The sequence below is a fragment of the Thamnophis sirtalis genome, unplaced genomic scaffold (assembly GCF_051295495.1).
Source record: "Thamnophis sirtalis isolate CommonGarterSnake01/CBP01778 unplaced genomic scaffold, rThaSir2_p1.2 scaffold_6, whole genome shotgun sequence".
In the NCBI taxonomy this organism is placed as follows: domain Eukaryota; kingdom Metazoa; phylum Chordata; class Lepidosauria; order Squamata; family Natricidae; genus Thamnophis; species Thamnophis sirtalis.
The window spans coordinates 134371148-134390006 of NW_028261386.1; the positions used below are offsets into that span (position 1 = coordinate 134371148).

The 18859-nt window shown below is 41.5% G+C and overlaps 1 protein-coding gene across 1 annotated transcript in view; it reads left to right on the forward strand.

The window, feature by feature from the left end:
- ERICH1 (glutamate rich 1) overlaps positions 1-18859 on the forward strand; it is a 73473-nt gene that overhangs the window by 45748 nt on the left and 8866 nt on the right. Inside the window, exons 4-5 of the mRNA XM_087718988.1 lie at positions 13359-13721; positions 17716-17910. Coding sequence (XP_087575114.1) covers positions 13359-13721; positions 17716-17910 — 558 coding nt within the window. The remainder of the gene's footprint in view (positions 1-13358; positions 13722-17715; positions 17911-18859) is intronic.

Genomic DNA, 18859 nt, shown 5'->3' on the forward strand with positions numbered 1-18859 from the left:
CTTTACAAAAATGAGCAACTCGTTTTAAAACATAATGGATGAAGAAGCATTTTAAGTTGCTAAGCAAATTAGCAGGGGGGGGGAATCCTTGGTCTTGGTGATCTGTAGTTTCTGCTTAATAGCCAAAGAAAGAAAAGGCCACCAAGCCCCCTGCTCATTCTCCACTCGGCATTTTCAGATAATCACATGAAAATTTAGGGAGAAAATGGATGGTGTTCCAGGTAAAATAGACTGGGCTTAATATTAATAGCAATAGCAGTTAGACTTATATGCCGCTTCATAGGGCTTTCAGCCCTCTCTAAGCGGTTTACAGAGTCAGCATATTGCCCCCAACAACAATCCGGGTCCTCATTTCACCCACCTCGGAAGGATGGAAGGCTGAGTCATCCCTGAGCCGATGAGATTGAGCCAGCTTCGGCCAACCTATCAGTTCGAAAGCATGTAAAAATGCAAGTAGAAAAATAGGGACCACCTTGATGGGAAGGTAACAGCGTTCCATGCACCTTCGGCATTTAGTCATGCCAGCCACATGACCACAGAGACGTCTTCGGACAGCGCTGGCTCTTCGGCTTTGAAACGGAGATGCGCACCGCCCCCTGGAGTCGGGAAGGACTAACACACATGTGCAAGGGGAACCTTTACCTTTAATTCTCCTTGAACACTCTTACTTTGATTTTGTTTTCTGCCAAGACAAAAACTCATATTTATTTCTATTTCTTTCTGAGCGCATAAGCGAAAGAGAATGCAAGTCATCTATTCTACACAATGTCGCAAATGGCCCCTTTTGCAGCAAGCGTGGAATATGAATAACTCCCATTTTTCCTAATGTATCAAAAAAAGGGAGGGATTTTAAGTGTATCTCTTTTCCACAGCCGCCAGGTGGCGCACATCCTCAGTGTTCTTCCCGCAGAGGGCAGGTTGAAGGAAGGGCCATCTCTGACTGCCCTGCGGATTCCTTGCAACGGTCACATACTTAACTCTGATATTGACCTGCCTTGTGTTATGAATGGATTATTTTCTCAAGGGTGACATGGATCAGATTGGCGGTCAACGGGATGCACTGATTTAGGCTGACAGCTTTGCACAAGCCAATTGTCTGTGTGACCCAGTAATACAGAATCCTTTGAAGCCAGCAGGGAAGTTTCTTCCAATTGTAGGTGGCGATGCTGGCTAATGCAGAAATGCAATATGGGGCGATTTTCAGGAATTTTTAAGGAAAAACATTAGCAATTCTGAAAATTTGATTTTTTTTTAAAGGATACATTTGATTCAACTGTAAAAGTAGTATCTGTGTCTGTATGATCTATAATATTTTGATGATCAGAAAATATTGAAAAATATGATAGCAGTTGACATTTAGGTATTAGTCCATATCGCATCTGGGTTATCTTATGCAACTGCTTTTTCTCTCAAACTGTTTTTATATATATATGTTGTACCGCCATGAAAATGTTTCCATTCCAATTGAAACAAATGTCTGATAGAAACTAAGGAATATTGTACAGTTTCAGCCAATTTTAGGTCTTGCATTAAACTCCTGCTCCTTTTTTATTACGTATAAAGTAAAACTCTAATTATAAACATTGTTCTTCTAAACCAGTGTTTTTCAACCACTGTGCCGCGGCACACTAGTGTGCCGTGACATAGTGTAAGGTGTGCCGTGGGAGAATTACTTTATATATAGTCAAATATAGGCACAGAGTTAAAAATTTTTAACATTTTCTAATGGTGGTGTGCCTCATGATTTTTTTCATGAAAAAAGTGTGCCTTTGCACAAAAAAGGTTGAAAAACACTGTTCTAAACAATCTCATCTGAATTCATCAGGTATTCTTTAGTTAAACTCAAAACATAATCACTTATCCTTCTTCGTTCAGATTCCTCATTTCTGTGCATCTGAAGAAATGAAATGTGTTAAAGTTTCCCCCCCTAATTTTGCCTACCCAGATCCAAATTGAATTGATAACACTGGATACCTCGCCGGTCTAATATTGGTTGTTTTGTTTTGAAAACAAGTGAATCACATTACGGTTCCTCCACCAAGGAGACCATAAATCCAAGGGCTGACATCCAAGGGTCGTTCTGATCCAGCACAAAAGGGCCGCTGAAAAATATTGCTGGAGCTGCTGTTTCTGGGGCCATGAAGCGAGTCGGGTGAGAATGACAAAAGGCCGAACCCATCCAGTGCAGATGCTTACTGGATTCAAAACAAGAACTTTAGGCAGGTTTAACCGCTTGCTCCTTTTATTCCGTATCATGCTGTCCCAGTTACTGAAGGCTTTATTGCCTGGCCCGTGAGCATTCCAATGTGGTCACCGGTTCCTGGGGGATCATTTCGAATTTGCTTTGAACTTTGATACCCACAAAGCCAACGTGGCCTTTTAGTGCTGTTGAACATGTGAAACTAGGCTTGTGCATGCTTTTCGGGAAGGTCCTATCTGAACTCAGTACTCCTTTACCTTTCCACCAAAGAATCAATGATCAAAATGCTGTTTGGATGTTTTTGAGTCTATTGCAGTCCGTCATGTTTGCAAATGAATATTTATTTGTCAACAAGTACAAGGAAACAAGTATGAAAACACATGAAAAAATGGCACGAATAAATGGATATAAATAAGGAAAACATAGCCATACGCACATAAAAAGAGGACATATAAATGGGCCAGTAGGACAGGGAGGCACGCTGGTGCGCTTATGCACGCCCCCTTAGGAAGCTCTTAAGAAATGTGTAAGGCCCACAGTAGACAGCTTAAGGGGGTTGGAGGAACTAACAACAGGATCAGGTAGGGCATCCCACACACTTGCTACTCTATTGCTGAAATCGTTTTTCCTGCAATCAAGATCAGAACGGATCACATTTAGTCTGTATCTATGGATAAGCCCTTCTGTTATTGCAGCTGAAGTGAAAGTAGCCATTAACAGGTAGGACGTTATGGCAGATGATCTTGTGCACTAAGCTCAGGTCGGAATCTAGACCGCCTAGTTCAAGGTGATCCAGGCCTAAAATTTCAAGCCTGGGGGCAGATGGAATTTCCTTACGAGCAGAGGAGTTGGGTACTCTTCTCGTAAAATATCTCTGGGCCTTCTCTAATGTTTTAACGTCCGAAATGCAGTGCGGGTTCCAGGCAGGTGAATATGTGTCCCAGGATAATGTTGCAATCTGGTTGGTTACTGGGACCAGAGGTTTTGCCTTCCGAGCTTTCGGACTGGTGCTGGAACCCTTTCAAGTTCCTGAAGAGAGGTTCCAGCATAAATCCCAAAGCTTGGAAGGCACAAACTCTGGTCCTGGTGATTGACCCAGATTAGATAATGTAATGTTTGCACTGGGTTCCTTTTATGAAATGAACATTATCCTAAAATCTTGGTGATAGTTCTGGTTGGTGATATTTATAAAGCCTCCTTATTGAAGCACGAGCAGGCTACACAAATAATTTTCTTTCACGCGCAAGAACTCATGAATTTCAAGTTCCCGGGATGCTCCAGAAAGGTATTTTCCATGGACATTTCTTTGGACTGCCAAAGTGGTCCCTGCCACTTAAAATTAATGTGAAACCAACCGATGTGGCCGCTCTACATAATTCTCGAAGCTGGCTTTGATGCAATATTGAGAAATACGGGCAATCAATATAAACAGGCAAGTTATCATTAGGTGATGTGTTCAGTTACAATTAAACAAGCGAAGGAAGAGTTTCAGAATATCATTCTCCAGGCCAAATCTTCGTATGAATATTTGGATTACTTATCGGCTGGTTGTTTAAAGTTCTCAGGGTAAAATTTAAACCTCTGTTGATCAAGGCTTCTCTGAAACGCCTAAGGGCCATTTGAAGGAACGTGCCCCCCAAAACCTCCACTTCCATGAGACCTGTTACAAGGGGGAGGCCGAGACTCAAGAGAAGGAAGTGACCTTGCATATCTCTGAAGGCTTTCGGATTAATAGTGCGGCAGTCATCCACAATAGTATAATACATCCGTTAATGCAATTTATAAACTTACCCCCATTCAGAGCATGGACAGCTTCACTGAAAATTAGGTTAGAGGGATGCTTTGCACAAAACGTAATGAAACCTTGACATTTCTTCCCAGTGACACAATTTCCCTGGAGGGTAGAGATGCTGTTGTAAAGACATGAAAAGAAAAGCTCATTTTCTCCTCCTTTCTTCTTCTCCACTGCTGAAGCGGCAGTCTTGTACTTTAACAGAAGTGCAAAAAGGATGAAAATGTAAATACGATGTAGACATGAAATGTCAGGGACTTTCTATCAAAGAAGGCACCTGGAATTTTGAACTTCCCGTGTTTAGAGTTTGCAGAAGGACAGCATCCCAATAATCAACATGTTTGATTGCTTATAGCCGCCCTAACTGAGTTATCACAAAATACTAAGCCAAATGTCAGATTTATAGAATTTTATAGAACACCTGGGAAAGAAGGGACAGGGAGAATTTCTCCCTCTTTGATTTTGCTTTTTCGTTGTTTTCACTACAAAATCATTTTTTTTTCAATTTGAAAAGTTTCTGATAGACCAGGAGAGTTTACCCTGGTTTTTGTATTAATAGTGTTGAATAGCTGGGAAGAAGTCAGTCTTGCTACCATTATCAAAGTAATTAAACTCTGAATAACAGTAAAACGCTAAAGAACAGTACAGCCTTATAGGATGTTAAGGATTTTAGATTCATTGGGCAAAATGGAAATGTCTTTGGTTTCCTAAAGCATAGATTGGTTTCCATAGTGTCACTAACATTCAGGTGTTTGATTATATTTTAATGGATGTGAAATGGCTGTAACCAAATAAACAAATTTAAATCTGGTTTGTAATTAAAGGAAGAAGAGAAAAAAATGCTGTCTCTGTATGTTTGCATGTGAAATAGAAAATTGAGGCAATTAGATATCAGCATTTGGGGAGAATTAAATTAACGAGGTCTTTAAGATTAAATAAATGCTGTCACTATTTACGATAGTTTTTAATTATTAGATCAATTGCCAGAGAAATTGCGATAAGGACTCTGTAATGAGGTGCAAGGTTTATTAATAAGGTGAAATCAGAATGCTTATGTTACTACCTGACTGATATGAAACGTCTCTCCCAAAAGCTGCAGCCCAAATACTGAATTGTGTTAACAAAATAAATTAATGGATGTCAAATTAAGGTGATTTCACAAGGCTTTTAGCCCCAGTAAGATTGTTGAAAATAATTTTTAATTAAAAAAAACCACTATTCTGTTATAAGACAGTGATAAAATACTTGTTCACCGGCATTAGTCTTCTGGGTAAAAGAAAATATATAGAATATTTAAATGAATATATGGAGAAGGGATAATGCAGACTTAAATTAGTGAATATTTCTGAAAACACTGTGACTTCGCTTTCTGTCTTCCTTTGTATTGAAAATACCCTTGGTGCCCCCATTACATACCGAAAGCAAAAGCTTTATTTCTTCAAAATAATGGACTTTGGCAATCATGTAGCTGGCCGGTGACTTTCCAATCCACCACTGTAATCTGAAAGGACTGATGGGTATAATTGCTTGAAAAAACACTCTGCCCTGCTGTCTTAATGCATCAAGATAGTCATCATTCAATTACACATATTCAAAGCTGTCCCTTCTTCCATTTTCTCCTTTTAAGCCCTCTCCTGAAGTAAAGACAAATCAGAAATGCGGGACTCTTTTCTTCCTTTCCTCCTTTCGCAAACTCTTTTATTTATTCTTCAACCAATGTTAAGTTTTCACAAAGCCCACATTGAATAGCCCAGGACAGCAAGATCCAATTTGACCCAAGGGGCTCTTTGCCCAGGTGCCTCTCCGGTTCCAGAGCACTCCCATCCGCAGACTCTCCGCGTGTGAAATGATGCATTCAAGGAAACATTCTGCTACAAGGGGTGGGGAAAAAATTCTGGCATTGCAGTTTTTCTTCTGCCTTTGCAAAAGGTCAGCTGGGATTGGAGCCAGGTTCACCGCAGGGAAAGCCAAGATAGTAGTAGCTTCTTCCCATTAGAGAACAATAAAGGAGGGAGCACCGTGTCCATTTTCCTAAGATCATGGGTGAACGGTGGGAGACAAATCTAATAAATTGTATTAATAATAGATATCGGTATTATAACTTTAAGAGACAAGTCACTACGTTTATGAATACACAGCGGAATGGCTTATACCTCTAAAAAGAAGCTCCTGGAGTCTATTGGGTAAAGTCCATTGGATAAAATAACAGAATGGTTAAATTTATAGAGAAACCATCACCACCACCACTTTTAACAACGCAATTAAAGAGATAGAAGATCCAGTTACGTTCATGTAGCAATAGCACTTAGACTTACATACCATTTTACAGACCTCTCTAAGTGGTTTAGAGTCAGCCTCTTGCCCCCAACTATCTGGCTCCTCATTTTACTGACCTCGGAAGGATGGAAGGCTGAGTCAACCAACCTTGAGCCAGTTGGGATCGAACTGCTGGAAGTGAGGGGTGGGTTAGCCTGCAAAACTGCACTCTAATTACTTCATCAAGCAGAATGTACTGTATTAAAACAAAATAAGGAAAAGAATGTTTGAATGTCTCATTCATAAACCAAATTCTGGCATGCTGGATGAAGAAAAACAAAATTGCAAAAATAAATAAATAAACAAACAAACAAATAAATAAATAAAGGGGGAGATAAATTAATAAGGACTTGGGGTTTTCTGACATGGTTCCATACTTCCCAGAATCACTATCACATCTCAGACCAGTTCTTTTAAGTGTCACCAATTACGTAGCTCCTGAAATGCTCTCTTCTCAATAACTGAAAATAAGGTCTCTGATCATCTTACAATCCTATGTTCTGCTGGAGAACATCCAGGGAAATGCTTTGTACATTTCATCAAGCTTGATTAGTGACAATCTGCAGGCTATTATCTGAACTAGAAATGATGAGGGAGCAAACTGGAGATAGTTAAACTTGGGATTTTCTATCATCAAATGAAATGATGGACACTAATTGACAATGTTGAAAAGGGCCAAGACAGCATCATGGAGAATTGAGCTGTAAATGGCTACCTTAATTAGCCGCTGTAAGGGGCAACAATGGAAGATGGTTTGTTTCCATGCTTGTGAGCCCCTTGAATTCATCGTGTTCCTTGCTAAGTGAGACACAGTGCTGGTTCCTTCCAAGATTCTGAAATGAAAAAGGGTGCCAAGATTATGAGCAGATATATACAGTGTGTGGTACATGTTACCTTCAGCGTTTTGTCATTAACAGGATTCTTACTTTTTATATTGGGGAGGGGGGGAAATCTCAGTTGTGCAGAGATCTGGATTCATATCTATGAAAGGCTGAATCGTTGGGCATGTTCAGAAAAGATGTAAAATGCATTCCAGTGTGATCTTTGAAACAAGACATCTTGAACATTGTGTTTCAGTTCTGCAGAATGAAAATAGAAGTTAAGATGGGTGGCTGCCAAAATCTGCCTCCCGGCTGTGTGTTCTGGCAGCAACCACTCCTGCCAGGGGTAAGGAAAGGTAATGGGGAATCTCAGTACGATGGTCCTTTGCCACCCGGCGTATTTCACAACGTATTTTTAGGAAGAGGGCTGAGGCATTGAAATTGCCTTAGAGGGCTTGATGAATTTTTGTCACCCAGAGGGAGCGTGACGATTGTTTTTATCAGCCGTCTACCATATTATTCTGTATCGTCTCGGTGGGAGGGAAAGGAATGGATCTGCATTTGCTTTGCAGCTCTTCCATTCTGATCCTTTAGACTGATTTTCTACACAATTATTTCGGATAATTTATATAGAGATCCGTTGTCTCCCTTCTAGCAGTAGCACTTACATATGTTCCTAGTGCTTTACTTCACTCACTGGGTGGTTTAAAATGTCAGCAATTTGCCTCCCAAAATCTGGGTCCTCGTGCTACCAACCTCAGAAGGATGAATCAACCTTGAGCCTGTCAGGATCGAACTCCAGGCTCTGGGTAGCGTTTGCTTTCAATACTTCATTCTAACCACTGTGTCACTAGGGCTCTTCTGCCTTCATCACTTTTTACATCTGCATGAAATTGTTGAGGGAGTCTGTCAGGACTCTCCATCTGGTGAAATAATAGCTTTTTCGAAGAGTGGTAGAGTTTTCTGAGAGGACCAACATCTGGCCATGGACTGGCTTAAAGAAGGAAAAAAAGGAAGCTGGCTCCAAGGAAGATTGGAGCACCATGACAGCACTTACAGTTGATGGGGTAATATACATCTTCAGAAAGACGCCTAGCCTCCTGATCTGGATCCGGTTCTTCTCCTGACACCTCAAACTGTGGCAACACCAGGAACATTTATTTTAAAACAGGCTTAGCCAATCAACCACCTTTGTCCATTTTAAAATTATTTTAGAACACCGGTACATCTGCCAGTAAGGGCAGTAAGGTGGCTCAGTGGCTAAGACGCTGAGCTTGTTGATGAGAAAGGTCAGCAGTTTGGCGGTTCAAATCCCTAGTGCCGCGTAACGGAGTGAGCTCCCGTTACTTGTCCCAGCTTCTGCCAACCTAGCCGTTTGAAAGCATGTAAAAGTGCAAGTAGAAAAAATAGGGACCACCTTTGGTGGGAAGGTAACAGCATTCCATGCGCCTTCGGCATTTAGTCATACCAGCCACATGACCATGGAGACATCTTTGGACAGCACTGGCTCTTCAGCTTTGAAATGGAGATGAGCACTGCCGCCTAGAGTCAGGAACAATTAGCACATATGTGCGAGGGGACCTTTACCTTACCTTACATCTGCCAGTAACTCGAAGGTTGGAGCCATGGTGGCACAGTGGTTAGAATGCAGTATTGCAGGCTAATTCTGCAACTGCCAGCAGTTCAATCCTAACCAACTCATGGTTGACTCAGCTTACCATCCTTCCAAACTTGGCAAAATGAGAACCTAGATTGCTGGGGAAGTATGCTAACACTGTAAATTGCTTAGAGAGGACTGTAAAGCACCACGAAGTGATATATAAATCTTAAGTTCTATTACTATTGCTACAGGCAGACTCAACCTGCTGTGCTTTAATTTGACTGGAGAGGTTATAGGGGGGGAAAATCTGTGGGCTCAAAATTTGGCAGCCTGGTTGATTCAAAGGCTGCCAGTTGGTTTCCTGGCAAAATGCAGGAAATGAGCACTTACAGAATAATTGTGGATGGTTATTTAAAGCCCTGGACGCTTCAGGCCTAGTCTAAGAAATATTGGAACAGCTGCTGATTCTCCTAGCAGAAATTCAAGGTTAGCCCTTCTCTGTAATGACCCCGAATATTTGGAATAATGGTTGGATCTTTGGATTGCTTGCAGGGGGGAGCTTTAAAAGTAGATGCCAGTAGTAAGGCTTTAGTTAATATTGGTTTTGGTGGATTTGTATAATTATTTAACTTACTGAAAGTTTTTTTTTCTTATTTTAAGTTGTTTTATTTGTTGGGGAATCATTCGTTGCTAATGATATATTTAAGTAACAGGGGATTCAGAAATGTAGTGCCAATAACAAGTATACATATGAATATTGTTTCCAGCTTCCCTAATATTATATTACAGCTGAAATTAGGTCACAGCTGAAATTCCTCCATCTTGGTGTTACAGCTGACCTATCAATAGCTTCCTGGAAATCAGTTGCGATGCCAATGATCCCAGGGAAAGAATTGCCATTATTGCTGCATTTCAGCACAACTTCCACCTTCCTCCATCCCTCCAAGATCTGCAAAGCGACATACAGTCAGCCGTTCTTGACTCCCAGGATGGCGGCTGGGTGAGAAGAATTGCAGCTAATGGCCTTTATAGGCAGCCACCTCCTGTGTTCATGGTTCCTTGGAGATAATTGTCTCATTGCTGTAAGTTTCCCATCACACAGATACAAACACTGGGTTAATTATTTTTAGTAGCTGAAGACCTATGAGCAAGCCTAACTGCATAGTGATAATTCATAACACCACAGTTGTTCACAAAGAACTCTTGTTTAGTCTTTTTTTTTTTAGCAATCCACTCCTTTGCAACCATCTATTAAAGTTACTGAATATCTAATGTTGGTAAACAGCTAGAGCTCTGGTGTATTCTTTCCTTCAAGATTAAATTTCTGCTCTGGGGTCTTGCAACCCACGAAGAAGGACAAACCAGAGAATAGAATAGCTGCTACCTTAGTCCTGTGCAGGACACGGCCAGAGAACACATGGCTAAAATGAATGCCTATTTTGAGCCCCTCAATTGGATGAGAAAATACTGGAGAATTCGTCTTACAGTCCATTACTAAAAATTATATAATAGAAAGAGCTATAAATAAATAAGCTGAATATGTTTCCTACATAAACCCTTCATCTCTTTATAAAATATGTCTGTTGTTGCCCTTGAGATTGCTACACTCCTATGAAAGAGAACTTCCAAGTGGAGCTTTACACAACCCATTCAAAGGGATTCTCATGTTCTTCATGGCCACGCACAAATGTTGTTTCTGGTTTTTGAACAAAGGCTGCAATGTTTCTTTAACTAATTGATGAGTGGACTTCCTCCCAGAGAAGTGTGCGTAGGATAAATGTTTTCTATCCGCATAGGAAAAAACGCATCGCCCCTCTTCGCTCAGCCCTCACATCGATTTACGCTTTATTTCCCCTTTAAAAGGGGAGCTTAAGCAATGATACCTTAACATCTGCACCATTTCATGCAGAGCTGGAATGAATTTGTCACTGGTTCTTCCTCTCATCTGTCTGTATTCTCCCGGGAGATGTTTGTTTCAATTGTCATACAGGTAACACGCTGTTCAGTGTAGGTTTGTGGTGCAAATTATTTAAAGTCTCTTTAATGCTGCCGCGTTGAATTGCAAATGGGCTTTTATTCCTCCTCCTTTGAAGGGATCAGAACTGCTCTGCAGTGAGTCACTCATCTGTCAGTTAAAGAACTCGCGACTCCGGAGCTGATATTATGAAAAGAGAGAGGAAGCGTTTCGGAGATAACAAAGCCTGAAAACGGAGAGGTTACAAGAATGAAATTGCAGTTCTCATCTTTAGAGCAAATTTATTAGTGGAAAGGCTGGGCATGAATTATAGCTGAGGCACCAGATGAATATTGTGTGCCAGAAGCCAAACTAACAAAAATAAAGCATTTGGGAACCAAAAACATAGATTTTTCTCATTTTTTTAAATCACTGGCTTCTCAGTAAAGTATATGTTCATATTAATTCTGCTTGTAGAGATCTCAGTGAAGGGCATCTTCTGAGCGCTGCAGAGGTGAATTAAAATGTGAAACATGGTACACTAGCAAAGATAATATATAATAAAGTTGAGAGAAAGCCAGTGCCAGCTGATAAAAACAATACAATATTAATAATCAACTCAGCAGTAGAATTAGATGAGTATTTTAAATAGTATTGTCATTCTTGTTGGCGTTAGCGGAAAACAGAGTCTTATCATGTATCTGCAGAGATAATGGGTGGGTCAGAGAAGATGGGATAGAAGTATAACTCCTTATATATTTTTATTTGAGAAAACAGCTAGCCACCTTATAAACAATCATCTGAGGGAAGGGTCTCCCATGTTACACACTATTTAATTGGAAATTATTTAAGATGACCTTGAAGCTCCTTGCCTATATTCTTCTAAGCTGTAATTTGCTTAATTGAGGGGAGCATAAATAAAATTGGTGTTACTGCAATCGTTCCTTCCAATTTCGTAAAGTTGTGTCTTCATATGAGGTTTGCCTGTAGAAGACACTCTGTGTAGAGAGTCTCACACATGCTACAATGTCCTTCAACAAGAGGAAAAACTGTCATCGTGGCCCAATCCTGAGTGAATGTCATTTAGTTTTAATTCTAATAATTTAATAGGATTAAAACTAAATGACGCTTAGTTTTAAATATTTATTATTAAGTGTTAAATATTTATGCATTTTTACATGTGCTAAATTTCTATGACCTATTTTATGTCTGTTTTATTCACTCAATGAATGTTATATGCATATAATTTGTAGCTTCTGACACAAATGAAGAGGCCTTCATTCTTATCCAAACCAAATAGGAAATTCCTGTTGTGACCGAGGCTTCCCCAACAGCACGAAGCCGAGTCCTCGTCCTGCTAAACCCCTTTTATTTAATTTACAGTGAATTCCTCTCCAGCAAATTGCCGACCTTTATCAGGCTTGGAGAGTGGCCAGGCCGATATCTTTCTGACGCAGCAATACTTGGCAAGAATGCAGGAATGAACTAATTGTCTCCTGCAAACTCCACTCCCCTTTCTCTCCTCTTTTATTCCCTATGGGAGGGGCCATTCACCGTCCACCTGTGGCCTTACTGCCAAGTCGACCCTCGTCCCTTCATCTGGCAACTCTAGCTGTTCCTCTGCCTCACTGATGAATGACTCTGAAGGCAGCTGATAACTGTCAGACGGCTCTGGCCCCCCCCTCTGCCTCCGACGCAGAGCCCTCGTCAGAGCCTTCCCCAGACTCCAGGACTGGCCCCTCTTCCTCCCCAACCTCCTCACTGTCCGACTCGGCTGCCAGCTATCCTGGCCGCTGGTGGGCCACAACAACACCCGGCATTTGTGCTCATCTCACTTCATTCTCTCCTTTGTGTTGACCAGCCCCCACTCCTCAAAACTGAAGACTCCTTATACTGCAATACCAATTTTGTCTTTGTGTGTGTGTGTGAGAGAGAGAGAGAATCCATGCTCTTCATTCATGAGGAATATATTATGGTAAATAATATATTGAGCCCCAAATTTCTGTTGCTAAGTGAAACGTTTGGTTAGGTGAATTTTGCCCTATTGTACGACCTTTCCTGCCACTGTTGTTAAGTGAATCTGGCCTCTCCGTTGACTTTGCCTGTCAGAAGGTCACAAAAGGTGATCCCATAATCCCAGGAGACAGCAACCGTCATAAATATGAGTCGGTTACCAAGCGTGTGAAATTTTTATCATGTCGCAGTGGGAATGCTGCAACAGTCCCGAGTGTGAAAAACAACCATAACTCACTTTTTTTCCAGTGCCGTTGTAACTTTGAACAGTCACTAAATGAACCATTGTAAATTGAGGACTACCCGTAATCGAATTTTGTAATCAAAATGAACTTTCTCTCCCCCCCCTCCCATCTGAGATTATGAAGCATCGCCATCTTAGAGAAAAGGGACGTTTTTATCCAGATAGTCAAATTGCTTCCTACCCTCTATTGCAGTGTTTCTCAACCTTGTCAACTTGAAGATGGGGAAGTGTCTAGGACAGTGTTTCTCAACCTTGACAACTTGAAGATGTCCGGACTTCAACTCCCAGAATTCCCCAGCCAGCATTCGCTGGCTGGGGAATTCTGGGAATTGAAGTCCGGACATCTTCAAGTTGCCAAGGTTGAGAAACACTGCTCTATTGTATTTACAGTCCATTTTCTTTTTCTCTCAATGCACAGAGGAGAATGACGAAGAACAACTTCCAAGAAAGCGGCGGAGGAGAAAACGGAAGGACGTTTGTCAAACTCCTGCTGGTGGACGTGGACATCCAGCAAAACGTGGAGGGCGTGAAAACTCAATGGGAGACAACTTGCAGCCGCAACAGAGGGACAGTCCCAACTTGACTCAAAACCAAAAGAGGAAAATGAAAAAGAAGCGGCGGAAAGAAAAAATGAGAGCCGCTGGCTTGCTCGGAAAACCCGTTGCCACCGATTTCACGTATATGCCCGAAGAAAAGGGAGGAGGAGAGTCTGAAGTTGCAGATAAAGGAGATGACATACTGGATTTTTTGCAAGCCACGCAGGAAATCTATTTTTCTGACAGTAGGTATATTTCATCGCGCATGACAGTGACTTGAAGGAGGGGAAACAAATTATTTTTCCACTGTCAGATACAGGGAGGGAGGAAGACCGATGATTGCTTTGTGCGCTCAATTTGAGAAAGAAAGAATATATATATATATATATATATATATATATATATATATATATATATATATATATATATATATATATATATATATATATATATATATATATATATATATATATATATATATATATACACACACACACACACACACACACACACACACACATACATAACTCCTGTTGGACCGATGCAAACTGTTTTAGATTCACCTTGCAAGTTAAGGCAACAGGTTACAGGTAGTCCTTGACTTATGACCACAACCGAGCCCCACATTTCTGTTATTCAGTGAGACATTTGTTGAGTGAGTTTGGCCCCGTTTACTTTCTAGCCGCAGCTGTTAAGTGAGTCTGGCTTCCCGCATTGACTTTGCTCGTCAGAAGGTCGCAAAAAGGGATCACGTGACCCTGGGACACTGCAACCGTCATAAATACGAGCCAGTGGCCAAGCATCTGAATCTTGGTCACATGACCATGTGGATGCTGCAAGGGTCATAAGTGTGAAAAGTAGTCATAAGTCCCTTGTTTTTAGTGCCGTTGTAACTTCAAACAGTCCCTAAATGAACTGTTGTAAGTTGAGGACTACCTGCAGTCTCCTCTGAAAAGAAGGCCTCAACAAAACAAACCCAATCGGTTCAAGTCCCCTTGAGGGAGGAGAGTCCTGTCAATCTTCTTTCTCAAGTGCCAACTGAAGACTCCCGGACGCCTCATGCCAGTCTAATTTCTGCCCTGTTTGGCAAAGCCACCCAATCAGTGGTGGGATTCAAATAATTGAACAACCGGTTCTCTGCCCTAAAGACCAGCTGGGTGGGCACTTGGCCCCCCGCATCCCCTGGGAGCCAAAACCAGCCACAGGGAGGCACCACAACCCTAGAAGGCCTCCCTTACCTGGGAGCCAAAGCAGGGGGCACGTGGGGGCTCCTGGAAGAGGCAGAGCCAGCCACCAATTTAACAACTGTGTCAGACCCGGGCAAACCGGTTCGCTCGAATCGGCCCGAACCAGCTGAATCCCACAACTGCACCCAACCTGGAACCACGTCAGCCAGGATTGCAGGAGAAGATTTTTCCCCTTCAGCCTCCTTCCACGGTGCTTTCCTCTGGGAAAGAAAGGAGCTGCGTTGCTTCAGGAAACTGCTCGGAAAGGATCTTTGCTCAAAACTATTTTGAAGCTAAACCTCCCCCCCCCCCCCCCGTTTGAAGATATGATCAGCCCTAGTTCCTACACTCAGGAACTGACTTTTCCACTGCCCTCAGTCATAGGGTCTTCCATTGATTTATCAAATTTATAAGATCACCCAACCTCTAATGATTCTGGGCAGCCTATCAGCTAAAAACATGCCCAATGTAATAAAAGAGAAAAAGGAGATGAGTCACCTGGGAAGCAACCAGCACAGCGATGCCTTCAGAACCTCCCAACATCACTGTTTGCTTGCTTGCAGGTAGTCCTTGACTTACAACAGTTCATTTTGTGACTGTTCAAAGTTACGTCCCTGGAAAAAGTTGGCTTATGACCGTTTTTTCACATTGATGACTGTTGCAGCGTCCCCATGGTCATGTCATCGAAATCCAGATGCTTGGCCACTGACTCATGATGGTTGCAGTGTGATCTGCTTTTGGGACCTTCTGACAAGCAAAGTCAGCGGGGAATCCAGATTCACCTAACAGTGTTACCAACTTAACCAATGCAACGATTCATTTAAACAATGATGGCGAGCAAAGTTGTAAAATGGGGCAAACTCACTTAACAAATGTTTGACTTAGCAACAGAAATTTCGGGCTCACTTGTCTTGTAAGTCGAAGGCTACTTCTATTGATTCCAGCTTCCTGCTTGTTCTTGTTTTCTGTCTGATACCTATTTCCACGATACAATAGTAGATGGAGGAAACTATTTTGTTTAGATCTACTTGAATATATGAATAATCATCGCTTATTCTAATGAGATGCATTTCTAAGCGCATGCATTGAAACTTCCGTTTTTCACGTAAGCTACAGAACCTGTTTTCTGTGTCTCTGTTTAATTCCTGAAGTACCAGGTGGTTGGGAGGGGGGGCAGTGGTATATAGTATGATTTCATGCTATACTTTCCAGAAGGTGCAGTGGCACAAAGGTCCAGTAAATTATGCATGAACAGGCATCCTACACCCACAGGCAGAGATTTCAAAGAAAATGAGCCTGCATTTCTCAGATTTAGGAAGTAGCTCTACTGAATACAGATTCCTTTATTTTGTTCAGATTGAATTTCAAACACATTTGCAAACCCTTGTTGGAATATAAACTTGAAGTTTTACCACCAGAGATGATAATGGGGCAGAAAGAAAGGGGTGGGATGTGGAAGGACATACAGTAAAAAAAAGTTTATCTTCATATTTGAAAAATATGGGGGGAGGACTCCTCTGTCTGTCTGTCTGTCTATCTATCTATCTATCTATCTATCTATCTATCTATATCTATCTATTTATCTATGACAAGAATATGATAATTAGCTATGTTTGTGAAAGACAGTTTTTCTTCTGCTTTGATTTACATTGTCCCTGGGAATAGTATATTTGCACTACTAAAAATATTAGCATAACTATCATCTTAATGCTTTTTATTCATTTTCCTTGCATAGTGTCTCATAAACAGTTGGATGACTTCTCTCCCCCCCTTCAGCCTCTTTCTATGTATGCCTGATTTTAATAATGATTTTACTTTAAAGAACAGATTAGGGAATAGTAGTACTATTCTAGGATGAGTTGTTTCTCAAATGTATGTTGCTCTTTTGAGGCTGTGGCACCAAGGGATCATTGACATATTTTTTGGAGTATAAGGCGCCTTCCCGCCCCCCCCCCAAAAAAAAGTGTGGAAAAGTTGGTGTGTCTTATACACCAAATGCAGCCATTTGTGGCCTCCCGAAGCCCTGCCCCCCCCCCATCCCAAAGACGGAGGCGTTTTTGCCTTCCCCCAGTCCCCAGGAGCCCTCGGCAGGCCTCAGCAGGGCTGGGGGAAGGCAAAAAGGCCCCTGTTTTTGTAAAAAAAAAAAGGGCCCATTTTCTGCCCCCCATCTCATCCCATCATCCTCCTAAATGGAGGGAGTTCATAGTTTTGGGTCTAGTTATTGATTATGCATGGACCTCAGTCTTTAAAAATTAATATTTATATGAAGCTCTCTTCATCTCAATATTATCAGGTCAAAGTCACACTCTCTGTGTAATGCATCTTCTAAGCATAAGCTCACCCGATGTTCACCCAGCCTGGACTCAAGGTGTATCTTTCGTTTTAAACACACCCATCAGAGCAAGGTAGACCTGGAAAATTTAAGAGGCCCAGATTCAGAAACACAGTGCTATGAGTCTCTCGTAGTCCTTTTTTCACTTCATATTTGGTAAACGTTTCTCTATCATTTTTTTAAAAAAATAAGTCTGTCAAAACCAAAAGCATAGACTGAAAAGGCAAATATGATGCTTTTTTCATGTAGGTAGCCTTCAATTTATCATCACAATTGAGCCCAAAATTTCTGTGGCTAAGAGAGATAGTTGACTCCCCCCCCCCCCCGTGCCCAATCTTTATTGCCACAGTTTGCAAATGAATCACTGCAGGGGCTCATTTAATAACATGGTTGTTTGGTGAAACTGGCTTTCCCATTAACTTTGCAAAAATTGGTCACCTGTCACCTGAAAGCAGGACACTGCAATCGTCATAAATCTATGCCAGTTTGCAAGTGTCCAGATTTTGATCACCTGACCACAAGGATTCTGCAATGGTCATCAAGTGTGAAAAATGATCGTAAGTCACTTTTTTTTTCATTGCCATCGTAACTTCAAACCATCATTAAACAAATTGTTGTAAGTCGAGGAATATCTGTATGCTGTAAACCAGTTGCTAACAGCTATTTTTTCTTTCCATTAAGAGCTCTCAAAGTGTACAGAGTCAACCGACAGCTCGGGAAGCATCCATGAGGTTTTAAAGAGTCTTGAATCTGGCATGTTGTCATCATCAGATATTGCACGTTTGCGTCAAATGAAATCATTCGTCCTTCAGCAGAAGGTGGAGGAACTAAATATTGCCCTGAGAGACCTCAGCACACATTTAGAGATGCCTCATGGTAGGCTGAATGCATCCAAGTTTTTGATGAGATTTCTTCTAGCATGTAGATCAATCAATCTATCTATCTATCCATCCATCCATCCATCCATCCATCCATCCATCCATCCATCCATCCATCCATCTATCCATCTGTCTATCATCTATCTATCTGGCTCTGTATGTATGTGTGTGTATGTTCCAGCATAACTCTGGAACGCCTCGAACAATTTCAATCAAACTTGGTACACAGATGACTTATTTTCTGGAAAAAAATACTGTAGGGATAAGACACCCCAAGTACCCCTCGGGTGTGTGTTCTGTTAAGATACAACCTGTTGTGCCGTAAAATGACTTCTACTGTACAGTGCAGTGGAATTGCCATGGTAACGGCTTCACAATACTGCACAAGGGGGCTTTATCTGGTAATGGAGAAAATCCAACATTAGAAATTACATTTGGTCTAGACATTTTCCCCCTATAAAAAAATACTCGGGCAATGCCAGGCTATCAGCTAGTTTCCTAGAAAACTATTCTTCTCAAGCAATTTAATTTCTTATATATTTATAAGAAGTTATTTATAAGAGGAGTACGAGATCGTACCCCCTCCAAAGGCTTCTGTGCTCCGTTCCAACAACTTTTGCGAAGGGATGGAAGGCTTCGGAAGAGCAATCTCATGCTGCTTTTGCAGTGCCTGTGGATGCCTGGTGGGTCAGAATGGCCGGGGGGGGGGAGCATGAGATATCTCAATAGATCGGGGGAAGCCTTGGGCAGTCAGAAGCACTACACCCCCCCCCCCCGGTCTTCCCCACCCTTAGATACTTCATGTGCACTTAATGACCTGCACATTGGGTAAAGCAGGGAGGGATCTAATTCATTTAATGTGATCCAATTAATGAATCCTCAGGTTACCAATGTGATGGGCATGCTCTATTGCATTAGTAACTAGAGGATTATGTACCTGCGTACTT